General features: G+C 45.1%; 1 protein-coding gene across 5 annotated transcripts in view; it reads left to right on the forward strand.

Moving 5' to 3' along the window:
- akap9 (A kinase (PRKA) anchor protein 9) overlaps positions 1-19,541 on the forward strand; it is a 316,455-nt gene that overhangs the window by 188,151 nt on the left and 108,763 nt on the right. For all 5 annotated transcript variants that reach the window (XM_085987959.1, XM_085987955.1, XM_085987956.1 and 2 more), the window contains 4 exons: positions 3,576-3,695; positions 5,157-5,333; positions 11,410-11,514; positions 17,387-17,539. In XM_085987959.1, coding sequence (XP_085844085.1) covers positions 3,576-3,695; positions 5,157-5,333; positions 11,410-11,514; positions 17,387-17,539 — 555 coding nt within the window. The remainder of the gene's footprint in view (positions 1-3,575; positions 3,696-5,156; positions 5,334-11,409; positions 11,515-17,386; positions 17,540-19,541) is intronic.

A 19,541-nucleotide genomic window follows, 5' to 3' on the forward strand; every position in this document is an offset into this window, starting at 1 on the left:
TCTGCCTGGAGACAGCGCAGCCTCACTGTCTGCAACAGTTGATACTGGTGCAGAATTATGGAAAGTCTGCTCTTAGTCACATTGTGTCCTTAAAAGTTCTTGCCGTACCTTCACATGGCAACTTTAACCCAGGGATTTATAACAATGATAATACAGTGTCTAAGTTAAAGATTGATAACCATACTTAGCGTACATAACATTTCCAGTGGGTATTACATTTACTTCACGTGTGGATCTTCTCAACACGGGTAAGTCTGATGTGTCTTCATGAGATTGTTCTGGCGGTGAATGACAAGATGTAGTTGCGGCATTGTCATCAATCTGCTCTTGTATAGATCGAGGTCTCCTTGCGATCTTTGCTTAGAGAGGGTTTCAGCGTTTCCTTCACTCTTCATGCCATAACTCTCAATGTAGTCAATGTACTCTCGAAAAACTGCTGGCAGCTGGATCCCATCATACAGCATAGTCCTCTCAGCAGCCTCGGCTAATGGAGCACCAAAGATTGGCCTGAGGAAAGAAGGAGTATCCACCGGAACTGCTTCCTGCTCTGGTGCAGGCTTCTTCTTTTTCTTTTTCTCTTTCCACTGCTTAACAACATCTGCTGCGGTTATATCTTTGGACTTTTTCTCCTTGTGTTTTTCCTCTTTGTGCTTTTCTTCCTTTGGTTTCTCTTTCACCTTCAAGTCTTTTTCTTTCTTTCTTGGAGAAACTAGGCTTTTTGAAGACATGGATACCCTTTGGCCTTTTCATCCTTGATGGGCTCTCTGCTTTATCACCGGAGCCATCTGGTCTGCTTATGGCACAGTTTATACGGTAGACTCTTTTGACCAGTTCTTAGTCCTCACAAGCTTTGTTGCCCAGTAGTGAATCAAGCCTTTCAGCCACAACAGAAAACATGAGATGATGCACTTTGTCTTTGACTGTCACTTTAAGTCTGCATACACCTAAGCTATCTATTTTCTGTCCATTATAGTCCTTCAGCAGTACTGACTTTTTCTGTAGTTTGGGCTTTTCTTTCATATTGTTAATGTCACTCATACTGATTAAGTTTGCTTTTGCCCAGTGTCCAGTTTCAATGTAACTAATGCTCCATTTATCTGCAGTGGGATCATCCATTTGTCCTCTTTTACTGCATTAACTTTATGTTCAGCATTGTCTATTTCTGAGGGTTGCACATTTTCTGTATCTTTTTTGATATCGTCACATGACACCATTCCTACAAAAAATGTCTCACTTAAATCAGTGTCCTCAATCACATTAACTCGTTGCCCTTTCGTCGTTTTTACTTTTGAAAAGCATTGTTTGGCAAAGTGATTCTTTCCATTACACTTTGTGCACATTTTTCCAAACGCTGGGCATTGTCTTAACTGGTGTTTGTAACCACAGCGTTTACAATTAAAAATGTCATCCTCCGATTGCTTTTCATTTCTGTTCTGACCACGCTTCTTCCCCTTGTAGGACACAGCACCAACAGCAGCATTATCACTCATTACATTCGCATCATTATTGATCTCACTGAAAGTCTTCGCGTGACTTCGAGCTAGCTCGCTGGCTTGGCATATTTTCACCGCATTTTCCAAATTTAGTTCGGTTTCTCTCAACAGACGTTCCCTGACTTTTTTATCATGAATACCAAACACAATCTGGTCACGAATCATGGATGCTTTGAGCTCAGAGAAATTACATGTCTGTGCTTTCAGTTTCAGATCAGTTATAAAGCTATCAAAAGTCTCATTTTGTTGCTGTGTCCGAGAACAGAAGATGCATCTTTCATACGTCTCATTCTTTTTGGGAGAGCAATGTGCATCAAATTTTTTTAGCACATCTTCTAATTTTCCTCTGTTCTCCTCTGGATTAAATACAAATGTATTAAATACCTCTATTGCCTGTGGGCCTGCAACCGTAAGCAGCAACGCTATCTTCCTTGCGTCTGGCTTCGTACCGAATCTGATGGCTGCAATGTAGAGTTCGAATTGTTGTTTATAAATCCGCCAATTGTAGTCGACATTTTCCTCGAGATTCAAATGCTCTGGTGGCTTCAAATTCTCTGTCACTTTTCACAATTTTCAGCAGATCTTCACCACCCTGGTACCATGTTATGTTCATTAATAAATAGACATTCTTATTATGAACACAGCTAGCTTCTAGCTAGTCATTTATTCAGTACATGTTCTCTAGGTACAGTATCTGTAGAGATGCTGCATGTGTGCTCCTGTGTGTAGGCTGCCATCTTGACTGTTGCCTTGTGGGTAGCCTAGCCTCATGGGTAATGTAGTCTTAATATATATATACAGCTGGGTAGTGTAGTCTTATACATACAGCTATATACAGCTCTACTGCTCCACCTAGTGTCCACCACAGAATGACATGTTATTGATCACTACAATAATCTTGACCTTGTAATTGTAGATCACCAGGCAGGCCCAGGCCTCTTCTCCTCCGTCCCCTCCAACCAGCTTCCCCTGCATGGCAGGCTTCCTCAGGGTGCCATAGACTGTACCAACATTGCCTTGCATGCTCCCCATTACCAGCATGGCATCTTTCTGAATCAAAAGGGATTCCCCTCTCTCAATGTCCCAACTGGTTTGTAACCACATGCAGCGCATTATGCAGGTCTGTGCCAGTTTCCTGGCAGTAATCGATGCATTTATCCTGTGCCAGTCCTCTCTGGCACCTTTTTTCAAAGCAGGCTGCCTGGTTACCAGCTGGCTACTGGCCAATAAGGGCTTTTCTGTGTAGACTTGGCTCATGACCCTGTCAGGAACCCGGGCACAGACACTGAGCTGGCTTACGACGAGAGCCATGCGTCCACTAAAAATCTCATTGAACAGACAGTCGGTGTGCTCATGCAGCACTGCTTCTGCCTGGATCGTTCAGGAGGTACTTTGCAGTACAGCCCTGAGCGATATCCAGATTTGTAGAAGTCTGCTGCATGCTCCACAACTTTGCCATCATGAGGGATCAGCCCTTACCACCATGGGCAGCAAGGAGTGCATCAGTAGGAGGAAGAGGAATGGCAGGAGTGGCCTTGATGACCAGTGCCACGAGCTGCCAGTCCCCTCAGATAGCAGCTCATCGAAGTGCGCTTCATGTGAACCATCCCAACACACCAACAATCTTGCAATTCTAATTACCACTGTTCTTACAATCATCCAATTGCCTTCTTTCAGTCCAGCCTGATGGTCTTGCCCTCACTTCACTACAAATATTAGCACCAGCTCAAAATCAGAACAAAATACAAATTTAAATATTGTCACAGTATGTAATAATTACCAAAAATAATTACCATTCACCGTTGTACAAGCCCTTAGTTGCCCGTCTTATGTGCTCGTTTTAAATAAAAATCCCAGTGCTCCTAATCTATTTACATTAAAAAGCAGAAATCGTGGTTTTTTTATTATGCAGTCAACAAAATCTTAAATTATTAATGCATAAAAACCTGCAATTTAATAAAATTTGTAGGTCAATTTAGATGCTATAAGCCAATAAAATCTGTACCTGTCATAGGTTATTTAAGTAAATACATACAGAAATGTTGCAAATTGTTATGGTTGCATTATTGTGTTTCCATACAGGAACAAGCAATAGACCGTGAACAGGAGAGAGATGTGTTTCAGCAAGAGATAATGAAATTGGAACAACAACTGAAAACTCCACAAAGGCTCCAACCTAACAGTGATCAAAGAAATAGAGAAGTAACTTGTTTAGTAAAAAAAAAAAAAAAAAAAATTTTGCTAGATCAAGAAGAGTACAGGAAACTTTGTGCTATCCGGCACCAACGGGACCGAGCTGTTGCCGTCCCATCAAAACTGCCGGACAAACCAGCGCTAATGTTGAAACATATGGAGATTTTTGAGCTCCGTATCTGGCAACAAACCCTGTTGCTTAGCAACAGCTTCTAAACAGTCGGCCGTACCTTGCAAGCGTCTCTGTAGCTTAGCAACAGCTTCAGCGAGACCTTGCAGAGCTTGACTGGTGGGGAAAAAAAGCAACGAAAAGAAAAAAAAACTAACGAAACGGCTCCTGATTTTTGCTGGTGGCTCGAGCATTCCGGACAGTTAACCTCCAGATAAACCAAAGTTTCCTGTAATTGGAAATCTCCAATGTATTACTGCTGCCATGTTTGACAACATCTCATCCTCTCCCAAAATTCCATCCACCTTCATTCCAAAAACAAGAAAGCCAAGGACTATTGATAGTTCTTTACACCCATGCTTGGTTCTTGTTTATATCATTGAAATTTCAAGTGACACGACCAACTTTCTACAGCTTCTCCTGGTTGTTCAGGAAGACACTTTTTTAGTGTTACTGCAATAAGCAAAAAAAAAAGTATCATTATTGCAATTGATTTTCTAAGCCTTATTTATAATGGACGTAACTTCCAAATCATTTTTCTGCCTTACTTTGATGCTGGATGCCTCACCAAGGTCATGCAAATAAGATGAATGTGTCTAGCCAAAGTCCCAAAATTGGACTTTTTGCCCCATGTTGTGCCTGAGAAACGGGCGGAATGATGTCTAATGCCCCCTCCCAGTTTGGTTAATCTGAGACTTTGTAGGTAGGTAGCTTAAATTGCTAATGTCATCTTCTAAATGGTACCTTGGAATATTCCTAAAAACTGAATGCAGCTGCTGAGTGTGTCCATAACTCAACAATTTTCTGCAAGTGATCAAATTCAGCATAGTGAAAGGATTTGGAATTCAGAACTCTGTCTTGGGTCATGCAATATTGATCTGCTTAATTGATGTAGATACTGTAAGCCATTGGCTGCGCCACTTCTGATGTGCTTATATGTTTGTTCTGGTGTATTCAAATGATTTTTCCAGGAAATTTTGGAGTAAGTTCACAATGGGAAGATTGTGGCATGAAATGGCGTAATTTGCAGCATAAGTCGCAGGTCACATAGTTACAGGAAATTCTGGGCCAGAAACTTCGTTATTGGGTCACTTTTTAAAAACTGTGATCTTTAAACAATTTAACATTTTTCATTCTTTTTCTACGAACATTAAAAAAAAATCTAAATTCACCAATGGTTTAACCAAGAGTGCTCTTAAATTCATGGTTGCTTCTTTTTCCTTATCCTAGTTCTATCTTTACCAAAGTAAGACAATGAATGAACTAACAAGCTGCCCACTTTGCCTTCATGTTCTTGGTAGATGGAACATCTGACAGATCAGTTGAAAGACAAGACCGACCGGTGCAGTGAACTTCTGCTTGCCAAAGAGCAGCTTCAGAGAGATGTACAAGAACGGAATGAAGAAATTGAGAAAATGGAAAACCGAGTTAGAGAACTGGAGCAGGCATTGATCAGTACTACTTATCCTTTACAAAAGGTAACTATTTTGACTGCTAAGCTAAGTGCAAATTGTATGTGGGGTGGGCTAGTATCTGTGCTGGTAGAAACCCAGAAGGTATTACAGGCTCAAATTCCAGCCTTCTGTGGTGGTCAATTTTCTATGTGGAATTTTGCTGGTACTAAACCAGGCCTCGACATGAAGTACATTATAGTGGCACAGTTCTGTCTCTAGAAGAGATGCCTTGTAAAGCACACCTCATGTTGACTAATAGAATGTGTTGCTGGCTGCTATTGTGGAGAATTCTACAGCTCAGACTAGCTTTCCTGGCTAAAGAGGAATAGAATGGAAAAAGGAAGACACTTTGTTTTAAAAGTATAAATTGTATTGCACCAGTGTCTTTGGTGACTCCGGCCATGAGGTTAACTAAAGATAGACTTTATTAGTATGGGGACCAATTTTAATCGAGTTTCTTATAATTTTGATTGTTGACAGCAGGCAACAGAGTATGTGATAATTTTGGGATGCATATTAAGGGATATATATCTATCTGGACTATACAATTTTGGTCTAACTTTTTTAAAGGATATTCAGTTATTGGAGGCGGTACACAGAAAGGCTACGTGATTGATTGCAGAACTTAAAGGAGTGACTTGGAAGGAAAGATTGACTACCCTGAGTCTTTTCTCTTTCAGAAAGAGAAGATTGAGAGGGGATATAATAGAAGTGTTTTAACATTATGAACGGTTTGGACAAATTGGATACAAGTAAAACTTTCTGCCATATACAGAATTTAATAGCAAGGGGTCATATTTACAAATTGAGGATCGCAAAAGAATATAGGAGGAGGGATTCTTATTTTTACACTAAAAATGTAGTAAGTATGTGAACGGATTAATAGGTTTCAAGAAGGCAGGTTCTTGTCAACAAATGGGATTCAGGCTTATTAGAAATACACCAAGGGAATACTCTGGAGAGGTGAGTTAGATGGACTGAATGATAACAAAATACTGCAGATGCTGGAAATCCAAAACAACAACAGAAAATGCTGGAAAAACTCAGCAGGCCAGGCAACATCCGTGGAGAGAAAATAGTCAACGTTTCAGGTGAACCCTTTGTCAAGACTAAAGCACAGGAAATGAAATAGATTAAGAGGCCAGGCTGGGAGAGAACAAAAGAGAAGTGAAGAGACATTAAGAGGTATTCAAAACGAGACGAGATGGTGATAGGACTAGTGGAGACAAAAGACGGCTCTTCGGACTAGTGGAGACAAAAAAGACGGCTCTAAGAGCCATCTTTTGTCTCCACTAGTCCTATCACCATCTCTAGAGCTGTCTTTTGTCTCCACTAGTCCTATCACCATCTCGTCTCGTTTTGAATACCTCTTAATGGCCTAGAAATTCAGTTGGTAGCGCCGGCGTTGAGCGCCTAAAGAGACCTAGAATTGGGGCGATACCCTATGTTGGGGCGGTCGCTATGAAGATAGCGACAACTCGCATATTGACTATACATTTAACGCCTGCGCTAAGTGTTTGCGCGCGCCCGCGAGCGCAAGCAGATCATGACGTCATTTCAGTGTGCAACGCCTTTTAGGAGCGCCTGAGCGCATATTGGGTGGTGCCCGGAGCCTTAACGCCTAGCACTATTAGTGACAGTTCGAGGGAGCGCTAGCAGGCCCTTCTCGGAGTAGGGTGGCACTATTTAAAGGGGACAGCTCTAGTGCAGAAGCTTCAGCCACTTGGCCTGCTCATTGCGATCGTTGCTGGAGAGAGTTGGCGAGCTACTGTGGAGCAGAGTTTTGGGAATTTAGCATTACAGTACTTGGGACCTTCAAACCTGTCCGGAGCAGTTGGAGCACTACACCTAACAGCCTTTTGACCAACTGGCATCGGAATGGGAGCTGCTTTGGAGGGCGACGGCCTCATGGCCGAACACTGTGAAGGGGCAGAGAGACGGCGGGAGAGAGGGCCGGGATTGGCCAGAAGGAGGAGGGGCAATGGAGGTCGGCCAATCTGACGGTATGCTGCGAGGGTCTTTAGGCAGCAGGTGTCAAGCCTTGACATGTTGGAGGAGCAGTGTTTGCGAAGGCTCCGATTCGGGAGGGACATTGTTACTGATCTGTGCCACCTGCTTGCTGAGGATCTGCAGCCGCGTGAACAGTGCAGGACCTCTGTCCGTGATTGCTAAACTGACTGGCCTCAATTTTTATGCCAACGGATCCTTTCAGTCAGCCATTGGGGACATTGCGACTATCGCTCAGGTTGCAGTCCACTGTTGCACCCGGCAAGTTACAGATGCCCTTTATAGGCGAAGGCGTCAATTCATCACCTTCCCTCTGACCTGCACAAGCAGGCGGAGCGCGCGCAGGGTATCACTTCTATTGCGGACTTCCCCATGGTGCAGGGGGCGACTGACCACACACGTGGCTTTGAGGGCGCCATGCCAGCATCCTTAGGACTTCTGCAACTGCAAGGGGTTCCACTCCCTCAACGTGCAGCTGGTCTGTGACCACTGCCAAATCATCATGGCAGTCAACGCGCATTTCCCAGGGTGCAGCCACGATGCCTTTATCCTGCGGTTGACCTCAGTTTGTTACCTTTTTGAGGGGCTGGCTTGAACACGAGGCTGGCTTACTGGGGACAAGGGCTATCCTCTCTGCCCATGGCTGATGACAACACTCCGTGTGGCCGACACCCCAGCAGAAGAGCTGATCAACAGTGGCCATCAGGCGACCAGGCACAGTGAACAGCACACTATTGGTGTTCTCAAAAAGCGTTTTCGATGTCTGGAACATTCTGGGGGATCCCTGCAGTACTCGCCGGAGCAAGTGGGACACATCGTCGTCGTCTGCTGCATGCTCCACAACTTGGTGATTCGACGCACCCAGCCAATTCCAGCTGTCCCTCGACGACCAGCGGAGGAGGAGGAAGAGCAGGCGGAGGAGGAGGATGAGGAGCAGGTGGAGGAGGAAGAGCAGGTGGAGGAGGAAGAGCAGGTGGAGGAGGAGGAGCAGGTGGAGGAGGAGGAAGAGCAGGCGGAGGAGGACGAAGAGCAGGAGGAGCAGGAGGAGGAGGAGCAGGAGGAGGAGGAGGAGGAAGAGCAGGAGGAGGAGGAATATGGAAGGGCTCCTGAAAGTGGAAGGGCCATACGTCAGAGGCTCATCAGGACTTGTTTCGAGACCCCTCTGGCGGAATGATGAGAGTCTTGACTCCTGCGCACTTTGGATGTTTGACGGCCTCTAAATGCCAGCATCACTGAAAGTGGTCACGTGCACCATGCCACATTGAAACTTCTGTTTATTGTCACAAAAGTCTTTCATTACAGCAAAACAACGTCATGTCAACAGAAACCATAACTAACAAAATAACACTGAACTCTTCGGCAAAGCCACAAAACTCAACAAAACTTCTGCAAATATTACAACAGGTGAGGGTGTCCTTGAATTTGGACAAAGAAACGTCTCAGCACCTCCCCCTACAACTGGCCCCTTGAGGGAGAACGACTTCTCTTTCGCGGCCGGCCCCTTCCCTCCCTGCTGCTCCTACGTAATTGGACCCCAGTGGCGGGCTCAAGGCTGGGGGACGCCTGCTGACTGTGTGGAAGCGCAGAAGCCCCTGAGGGACGGCCTGGCCGACCTCTGGGCTTGGAGGGTGCGGATGCAGGATGCTTGATGTGACCATGGCTGGAAGCAGAGTGCCCTGCAGGTGGTGGCAGCTGCACTGCAGACGTCCCAGCGCTGGCATGTGCAATGGTCTCCTGCCGAGACAGGACACCTGCACCATGGTCGGACGACACACTGGCTATCTGAGGGGACCGGCTCGGCTCATCCGCCACAATCGTATGCTCCACTGATTCCTGGCCTTGTATAGGACTGGAAGGGCCCAGGGTGATCCTAACTGATGCAGAGAGGGTGGCTGCAGTGAGAGATCGCGTTGCCTCAATCTGGGTGTGGACGAGGCCAGCAAGTGACTGCATGGCAACAGCGAGGACCTGTGTGCCAGGTGCCAGTGCTTCGGAGAAGCCCTGGACAGTTCTTTCCATTGCTTTGGACAAGGCAGGTGCCGACCGCTCCACTGCCTTGGACAAGCCCTGGACAGACCTTTCCAGGGATTGTCCGAAGCCCTGAACAGTCCTTTCCATAGCGGCCTCAAAGCCCTGGACAGTCTTCTCCATTGTTGGCCCGAAGCCCTGGATAGTCCTCTCCATTGTTGGCCCGAAGCCCTGGATAGACCTGTCCATTGTTGCCCCGAAGCCCTGGAGAGTCCTCTCCATTGTTGTCCCGAAGTCCAACATACTCTTAGCCAATGTATCTATTGACTGAGGCATCTTCTCCACTGCAGCCATCAGCTCCGTGTGTCTGAGCCGGGCCTGTTTGCTCATTTCACCCAGGCGACGCGCCTCCTCTGCACTCTGAGCAGCAGTCATAACTACCTGCCTTGCCCTCCGGGGAGACGGTGGCCGAACTTGCCTATCCCCCTTGCGTTGCTGCATGCCACTTGTTCCGGCAACTGGTTCATCCTCAGAGCGCCCCACCCCCCCCCCCTCCCCTCCAGGGGACTAGTATCCTCAGTCTGTAGATGTGTCCGCTCCCCGGATTCTGCAATGGCTGGTCCGGATTCCTCCTGCTCCCCGCCTCCGGTGGCACTGGCACTGGCAGCTTCAGTGCGTTGAGCCCGAGTTGGTGCTGATTCATCTGAAAGCAGAGAGGTGGAAGAGTGGCTTTAGCAAAAGGACAGGTTTGCGGAAAGGCATGCCAGATTGCGGCAAGGCTCTGACATGGCTGCACACTGAGGAAGCATGCTGGCGGGGGGACCAAGTGGAAGGCAACAGGTGAAAAAGGTGAGAGTCTTACCCTCGCTGTTGGAAATGGGGTCGGCAGATGCAGTGGTTACAGGACCAGACAGACGTCCTCCAAGAATCTGGTGCACTCTCCTCCAGATCTGTGAGAGGGACCACTTGTGGAGGCCCGCCACCGGTTTGAAAGTGGTCCCTTCGCCTGGCCACCAGCTTGGCCTGGAGAGGAAAGAAGGGGAAGTTGTGTTACATGAGTCCTTGAGAGATCATCGCATGCCCCCCATGGTGAAAGAGCCCTTACATGAGGCCTTGAGACATCTGTCCATGTGTGTGCCCAGAAAGGGCCATGGGTGCTTGCTGACAGATGGCCATTGGGGCATCATGGCAACAGGGTGCCCGAAGTCAGCTGCAGATGGAGGGAATCAGAAGTTTGCTAAACCATCACTCACCCTAACGATCCGTGTGAGGTCGTTGAATTTCTTCCTGCACTGAACAGGGGTCCTGGTCGCCATGCTGCTGGAGTTGACCCTCACAGCAACCTCCCTCCAAGATCGTCGGTAAGCCTTCTGATTCGGCCTCTTGCCATTGTCCGGATACAGGACATCTCGACGGCGCGCAACTGCAGCCACCAACTGGTCCAGAGCCTCAGTGCTGAAGCGCTCTGCTCTCTGTCTAACCTTCTCCATGCTCACCAAGTTTCTAACGCCAGAGAAGGGCGAGCGCCGATTCTGAGGTGTGGCAGCTCAGGCTGATTAACCCACCCCTTTAAGAGCCGGCCGGCGCCTGGAAGTCTCGTGGTTTCCCGTAATTGAGATCACCTGCGCTGCGCCCGTCCGCGTCGATATTGAGTAGCGCCTGAACTTTTGCGCCTTAGGAGCACCGTGCAACGGCTGAATTCGCGCCTCAATCCCCTTTGGGGGCGATGCAACCCAATATCTCGCCAGGCAGCGATAAGTTTCATCTGGCTATAAACTTTGCGCACCGCCAGTTCTAGCGCCTCAAGCGGGGCTATACCCAATTTCTAGGCCATAGTCTCTTCACTTCTCTTTTGTTCTCTCCCAGCCTGGCCTCTTAATCTATTTCATTTCCTGTGCTGCTTTAGTCTTGATAAAGGGTTTTGACCTGAAACGTTCACTCTCTATTTTCTCTCCATGGATGTTGCCTGGCCTGCTGAGTTTTTCCAGCATTTTCTGTTGTTATTTTAGATGGACTGAATGGTTTCTCCTGGCTGAATGTTATTACTATGTTACTATATTCAGATGCCATTACAGCTAGTCTCTAGTAACCAGATATTTGCTAATATCCTGTTACAATTAAAAAGGTTGAAGAAAAAAGATCACAGTTTACCTTAGAAGTCAAAGGAGACAGTGCGCTTGAGACACAACTGCAAGCAGAACGTGATGCTTTAGAGCGAAAGGAGAAGGAGGTAAATTCATTTTTCTTTAAATAAAATAAAAGAAATATACCAGTGTGACATTTTAAACCAAACTTTTGTAATTTGGATACCCCTTTTTGTTGGAACTAATGTTGGCATACTCCTGAGTTATGTTGTTTCCTTAATTCCCTGCTTCCTGATGTGTATTATCTGTATATTCCAACAGAGAACATGTCCAGTGGCAAGAGTTTTACCTGAGGAATGAGTAGCTTTGTCATTATCAATATTAATTACTTATATTGAATTCTTCAATATCCAAATGCCTTTTGAAAGTCTGGGAACTTCTTACCTAATTAATTAACTTCTGAACCGGGCGCAGGCAGTGCAAAACTTTGGGTTTTTTCTTGCGGCTTGTATACATATTTCAGTTATACAGAAGCAAATTCACATGAATTTCTTAAGTGTCAACTGTGACTCTGACACAGTGGGTAGCACCCTCGCTTCTGAGTCAGAAGGTTGTGGGTTCAAGTCCCACTCCAGGGACTTGAGTACATAAAGCTAGGCTGACACTCCAGTGCACTATTTCGAAGAAGAGCAGGGGAGTTATCCCCGGTGTCCTGACCAATATTTATCCCCCAACCAACATAACAAAAACAGATTATTTGGTCATTATCACATTGCTGTTTGTGGGAGCTTGCTGTGCACAAATTGGCTGCCGCGTTTCCTACATTACAACAGTGACTCCACTTCAAATGTACTTCATTGGCTGTAAAGCGCTTTGAGACGTCCGGTGGTCGTGAAAGGCACTATACAAATACAAGTCTTTTCTTTAATATACTAGAAAACTCACTGTGGTTTTTTTTTTAAGCATTCAAGGCTGGATTTAAGGCCCACTGCCAGCTCCAGCCCGCTGTGTAGAACGTTGAGCTCGCCCAGCGAATTTCCTGGTTAATTGAAGGAAGCGGGTCTGATGATGTCATTTGATGATGCGTCATCAGCCGGTTTCCTTAAATGGACCATGGCCAATTTTAATTTGACATTTGTGCTGTCCGTGTTCTACAGCATTGAGGTGCTGCAAACACGGAAAAGCACTGCACAGAGGTGCACGGCTGCACCCAGGCGCTCTCATGAATCCCTCCATATGCTATGGAGGGAGTCACAGCACACGGGGAGGTCCTCTTCCCATCCCATGGGCAGAGAAGACCTTCCTAGGAGATCAACACAGCCTGGTTGCACATTGCAGAGGAGGGCACAAGCAGGGATGTGGTCAGGAGAACCTGGGTGCAGTGCCGCAAACGTTTCAATGATCTCGAAACTTTATTACAAAGCCACACTTAACCTCATCCTGCTGTGTGTCTCCGCACATCCCCATCATTCTGCCTTCCCTACCCTACTCCTGCACATTCTTGCTCGCATCAACTTATCTTGCACCTCCACTCACCCCCCTCTATCTACATTATCACATCCCCATTTCACTAGCCATCCCTCACACTCACCTTCATCCTAATGCAGTCATACCAAGTAACAACACACAAAGGTAGGCATTTGGGTGTTTTATCCAATGTTCATGTAAAGTTTCTGTTAATGCGATGTCAAATATTAAAACCTTTATTTTCAACACTTTGTGTTCTTGGACAGATTTGTGTGCACCTTTGGAAGTGGCTTAGTGAGTTGCAGTGAATGGTGAGACATAACGTTACCCCCCGCAATGGTGATGAGTGTGAAATAAATGGCTTGGGCATTGTAGGGATGCTTTATGGTGTTGGTGTGGGATGGTGCCAACCTGGCGCATCATGTGGCAGCCAGGGTGTACAGTGTCAAGTAAAGTAAATCTGGCCGTGGTGAGGCCATCCCTGGCGTCCCGGGCAGCAATGTGGTTGGGTGCTGATGCCGTGTGTCCTGTGCGGCATTAGTTGATTGTGGAGAAGGTTGGTGTTGTTGTTGGTGCTGCTAGTGTTTGAGCTGATTGTGGTGTGATTCTGAGGACCAAGGTGAGAGAGTATAAAGTACACTGATGCTGATGGAATAGTTGCCATGATGTGGAGATGCCGGTGTTGGACTGGGGTGGACAAATGTAAGAAGTCACACAACACCAGGTTATAGTCCAACAGCTTTATTTGAAATCACAAGCTTTCGGAGCGCTGCTCCTTCCTCAGGTGAAGTGAAGAGAAGCATATAGGTACAGCATATATAGTCAGGGAATACTGCCAGATGATTACAGGTAATCTTTCTAACTGCCCTTTATCACACCTCGGCAGAGATAATCACAGCAATCAAAGGTGTGAATGGAGTCCAAACAGGTCAGTCAGGAAAACATTACATCAAAGAACAATGAGGTGGGGTCACAAGGGGTCAAATGTTGCAGATGCTGGGGTCTGTATGAAAAACAAAAAACTAATTTTTTTTGCTGGAAATCACAGCAGGTCCGGCCGCATCTGTGTAGAGAGAACAAGCCAACGACGACTCGAGTCTAGATGACTACGTCAGGTGGGGTTACATGTAGCGTGACATGAACCCAAGATCCAATGGAATAGTTGGCAGGTGAAATAGAGATGACAAGCGATCTGTCAATGGTGGGAGAAGTAATGAGGTCAGACTGGGTGGAGACTTGTGTAAAGAATTGCAGCATTCTGAATCTGTAGTGGAAATGCAGTTTAGAGAAGATAGTGGCTAAGGGAACATTTCTCAATCAGCTGGGAGCTTTGACTTGACATTTGAAGCTGTCAACTCATCAGCTGAAACAATGGCATATGACCTCCCGCCTCAGCCTCACAGATAAGGTCAAGGCACAGCGGGAAACCGGTGGGTGACCTGTGATTCAAAAAGCTGAGGAAAAAAGCATTAAGTGGCTGTAAACAAGCCCCTAATGATTTTAATTGTCTCCCCCACCGCTGCCTGTCGGGTCTGCTCAGCGCTGGCAGACCCAACATTTGGTAAAGGTGTGTGGCGGCGGGTTGACAGCGGGATCCCAACCTACTGTCAAAAAAAAACACTTTCCCACCCCACCCGACCTGCCACCGATCGCACCTGCTACCACCCCAGAAAATTCCGACCTAAGTGCTTTTTACTACTTTTAAAGGAAAAATAGTTCATCTTGCATTCTTTTAAATTGAGTGACTTGTTTGCTCCCCATAAAGGCATACCGTCATAATTTTTCTGTTTTTATCTCTTTTGAGGATCTCTTGGCTTGGTGGCTATGGAACAGGTGTGAACACAACACAAGTTTGAGTTTGGCACAGGTTTGAGTTCTACTCCACTCAGCTCCTGATCTGAGGCTTATTGAATTGAGGCATTTATGTCCCCCAGTGGAGATGAGGGAAAATCAGAGCAGAGAGGCACACTGGCAGTAACTGATGTCAACTATGTTAGTGTGGGGAGGTACAAATTGGAGGACCTGACTCTTTCATTTAGTATCTTATCCACATGGAGCAAGAAAAATTGTAAGGGAAGATTTAGAGTTGCAAAGCAGGAGTAAATATAGGTCATGGAAATCCAGAATAAAAAAAATAAGGGAAATCGCCACCGTTTCCGCCCCCCCCCCCCCCACCCCCAAAAGAAACTCTCATGCTTATTTCCTCCATACTTTTGTGTGCTTTTCTTTGTATGTTGCAAAGTAGAGTTCAAAAATTGCAGAGATCAACAGTGAATTGAAAAGCTTAATCTGATATGGGTCAAAGTTCAGAGAAATACTGCAATAATGATTTTGGATCAATTCGGAAGGATCTATCTTTTTAAACACCTCAATAGTAAATGTGCAATACTAGTTTTTTTTTGTTTTGTGGAAATTTTGTGCCCATGTGATGTGCCAACAGTAGTAAGTAACAACAGCAAATGTGGGTCATCTTATTTTTACTGTTTCTGTGGTTCATTGATGCATAATGGAATTTCATTGTCCTGGGTACTTTGTTTTAATTGTGGTCATTATCCACACTTTGAAAGTTATTGTATCCTAGTGAATTGGGAAGTTCGTAGGCATACTGATGCTTTCCTTTTTTCAGCCAGGAATCCAATGCTCTTCCTTTTTCAGACCTTACTAGTCTACACTGGCCTAACATAAACCCTTGTGTGATGTAGTTTGAACATAAAAATTCTGTAACCTGCTGAGCTGCATTGAAATCTATTTTCTAAAGTGCAACCGTGCTATTGGTTTACTGGTGTAAGACACTTTTTTTCAATTTAAGTTTTGTGACATTTAAGTCTGTGCACGTGAAGCATGGTGGGGGCTGCTTTCTGCCGCCAGCACTGTCTTTCCCTGGACCACACGCTACTTCAATATGAGAGTAAAATCGAGACCATCCATGTTGAGAAGACAGGCAATGAGTCAGCATATAAAAAGTAACTGCACAAGACAGAACTAAGGGATCAATGGGAACCTAGCTTTCATCTTTCCACAGCCACTCATCTTTAGGATTCCATTGTTGAATATTGATATATGATCTTGTTTTATGTATTTTTACATCTACATTTCACTCTGGGCAAATTATTTGGTTTGGGAGATCTGACACATTTAAGGGAGGCTTGATGCATGCGTGAAGGAAGTGCGAAGAGGTAATAAGAGTGTGAAGAAGCTCATGTGAAGTATAAACACCGGCAAACACCTGTTAGGCCAAATGCCTTGTTTATATGCTGCAGATTCTATGTGACCTGAAAAAAGTGAACCAGAAAAATACTGTAGCTTACTAAATAAGATCAGAGACTATTTCTAAGTATTTTAAGAACTTGAAATGTATATTTGGATTGCATTTAAATTACTCCCTGTACCCCTGAAAATCAATGTTGGAATTCTTATTCTTGCCATCAAATGCCTGCATTATCTTGCCCCATCTTGGCTCAGTGACATCCTTCAGTCCTATGTGCTTGCTCACACCATTCACTCCTCTTACACTGGTTTACTCAGTATTACCTGTACTCTTCACTTTGTCATTTGGCCACCATACCCCAGCCCTCTGGAGTCATAGAGTCATAGAGTTTTACAGCACAGAAAGAGGCCCTTCGGCCCATCGTGTCTGCGCCGCCCATCCCTCCCTGTCCAGTCTAATCCCATTTTCCAGCATTTGGTCCATAGCCTTGTATGCAATGGCATTTCAAGTGCTCATCCAAATGCTTCTTGAATGTTGTGAGGGTTCCTGCCTCTACCACCCTTTCAGGCAGTGAGTTCCAGCTTCCAACCACCCTCTGGGTGAAAAAGTTCCTCCTCAAATCCCCCCTAAATCTCCTGCCCCTTACCCTGAATCTGTGCCCCCTTGTTATTGACCCCCCTACTAAGGGGAAAAGTTCCTCTTTATCTACCCTATCTATGCCCCTCATCATTTTGTACACCTCAATCAGGTCCCCCCTCAGCCTTCTTTGCTCCAAGGAAAACAACCCCAGCCTGTTTAGTCTTTCTTCATAGCTGAGGCGCTCCATCCCAGGTAACATCCTGGTGAATCTTCTCTGCACCCTCTCCAAAGCAATCACATCCTTCCTATAGTGAGGCGACCAGAACTGCACACAGTACTCCAGCTGTGGCCTCACCAGCGTTTTGTACAGCACCCTCCTATAATTGTCTGCCTTACCTTCCCACCATGCTTTACAGAATCTACCAAAAAAAAATTCACTTCAACCAATTTATTGGCCTGGCCTTTAACACCATTCTACCTATTCTTTTCCTTCCCATTCAGTGTTGATTTCCTACTTTAATCTATAAAACACTGTCCGGTCTACCTGATGTGAGGAGTGCTATATAAGTTGTAAATGTACTTCCTGAATCTACATTTCTTTGCTTTTATATAATGAAAAATTTCCAGTTGATGGAATTTCATCAGTGGATACATATCATTTGTACCTTATGTCCATTACACTTCTGACGAAGAAAATTTGTGCAGTATGGTGAACCACTGAAGATCAATGCTTTACCACTTCCTTGGATTTTGTTTGATTACAGATTGCAAACTTGGAAGAACAGTTAGAACAGTTTAGGGAAGAACTATTAAATAAGAATGAAGAAGTTCAGCAGTTGCATATGCAGTTAGAAATTCAGAGGAAAGAATCTGCCACCCAGCTGCAAGAGATTCAGCAAGAAAACAAACGACTTGAGGTAAGTGCTTACTGGCAATGTGCAATTACTCATACAGTTCAAGGCTGTTTCTTGCACTTTAATCAAACCTCAGTCTTAAACTTTAGAATATGCATTCTAACTGCAATATATTATTTGACCTTGCACAACTTTTATGATTACTTTATAGTTCACTGTTGCGAAATGCCAACATTTTCAGGATAATTTTATGAGCCCTACCAGAGAGTTTCATCTGCCTGAAAAATTGTAGTAGCCTCCTTTTGAGTTTAGAATCTGTTCATTGTAATTTAGGAGACAACAATATGTCTACTGGTTTTAAAAGATGATTTACAATTCTATTTTAATGTGTTAGCAAGCAAAGAAGCACTTGGGCAAGCCATTTTCTGGATGTTACTTTTGTGCTACAAAGGTATTGCTTGTTCCTTCCAGTAATGTCTGAGTCACATTTAAAATAATGTTTAAAATTAATTGGTTTCAAGCAATAAAATGATATAAAACAAAGATAGCAATGCTGGAACACTGTTCATTACAATCTTTGAGAAAACTTGAGCTATTTCCAAATTGTCTTGCATATGATATGAAATTGTACTACTTTGTTAATGATATTTGTAAGTGGCATTCCATTTAGTCTGATTGTCAATACCAGAAGGTTACTCACAAAATTGTATCAGATAAACGGAAAATGCTGGAAATATAAAGCAGATCCATCAATGTTTAAAAAGAGAAAAGGGGGCGGGTTAATATTTAGAAACATTAATCTGTCTCTTTTCAGTTATGTGGACTGCCCTTGCTTGATTCCACTTTCAGATATTCAATTGTGATCGGGGAATCTCTACCAACAGCTCTCTTCTCCCGCCCCATGCACAGTCACCTCAAGTCCCCCAAGGATCCATCCATCACTGTCTTTTGTTTCTTATCTACATGTTGCCTCTGGTACCATCATCTGGAGATGTGGGGTTAGCCTCCACATGTATGTTGATGACTCCCAGCTCTACTTATCCACCACCCTCGACCCTTCAGCTGCCTCTGTGCTGTCAAATGGCAATATTAAATGACCCTTAACTTTGGGAAGACCAGAGCTATCGCTTTCAGACCCTGACACAAATTCCATACCCTCACCGACTCCATCCCGTACTTGGCCAAAATCTCAAGTCGAAACAAATTTTATGTCCTGTTCAACCTCAGCAGAGTTTCCAGTCCCATAACCTCTCCATAACAAAGACAACCTACTTCCACCTCTAACATCGCTCACCTCCACCCCTACCTAAGCTAACCTACCACTGTTATCCTAAAGAATGCCTTTGTCACATCCAGACTTGATTGCTTTCTCCTCCAACCTATATAGGCTTCAGCTCATCTAAAACGCTGCTACTGTATCTTACCCTGAATCACACCTGCCCTTGCTGACCTATGTTGGATCCTTGTCCCCCAGTGTCTCAAATTTAAAACTCTCATGCTTGTGTTTAAATCCCTCATGGCTAAAGTTAAGGCGAGATGAGGCCTTCACCACCCAAAATTATTCATTCCTCTGACTCTGGCCTCTTGTGCATCCCCAACCCCCTTCGCACCCCCCACCCCAGCCATTGTCGCCTGGGCCCCACTCTCTGGAATTCCACACTAAACCTCTCCACTTCTCTCTCCTGCTTTAAGATCCTCCTTAAAACCCACCTCTAAGCTTTACATCACCTTCCTAATGTCTCCTTGTTTGGCATGGTGTCATTTTTTCCTTATGCCTCTGAAGTGCCTTGGAAGATTTTTCTACATTAAAGGCACTACAGTATATAAACATAAGTTGTTGTTGGTTGACCTGTTGTATATTTTCAAATTCTTCTGTTTTACTTCAGATTTCCAGCACTTGCAGGTTTTTCCTTTTTATTTTTATGGCCCGGATTTTGCAGCACTGCGTACACCGTCGTAAGTCCTCAGAATGGCACCGCATGTCTCGGGACTCCGCATGCACAAAAGCCTGGAACTTGCGCTCTGTCAAGTTTCTCCCACCCCAAAAACACTTTTGATGGCGTAG

This window comes from Somniosus microcephalus, chromosome 5, assembly GCF_052327205.1.
Source record: "Somniosus microcephalus isolate GS21.2 chromosome 5, FLI_Smic_1.0, whole genome shotgun sequence".
NCBI classification, from domain to species: Eukaryota; Metazoa; Chordata; class Chondrichthyes; order Squaliformes; family Somniosidae; genus Somniosus; species Somniosus microcephalus.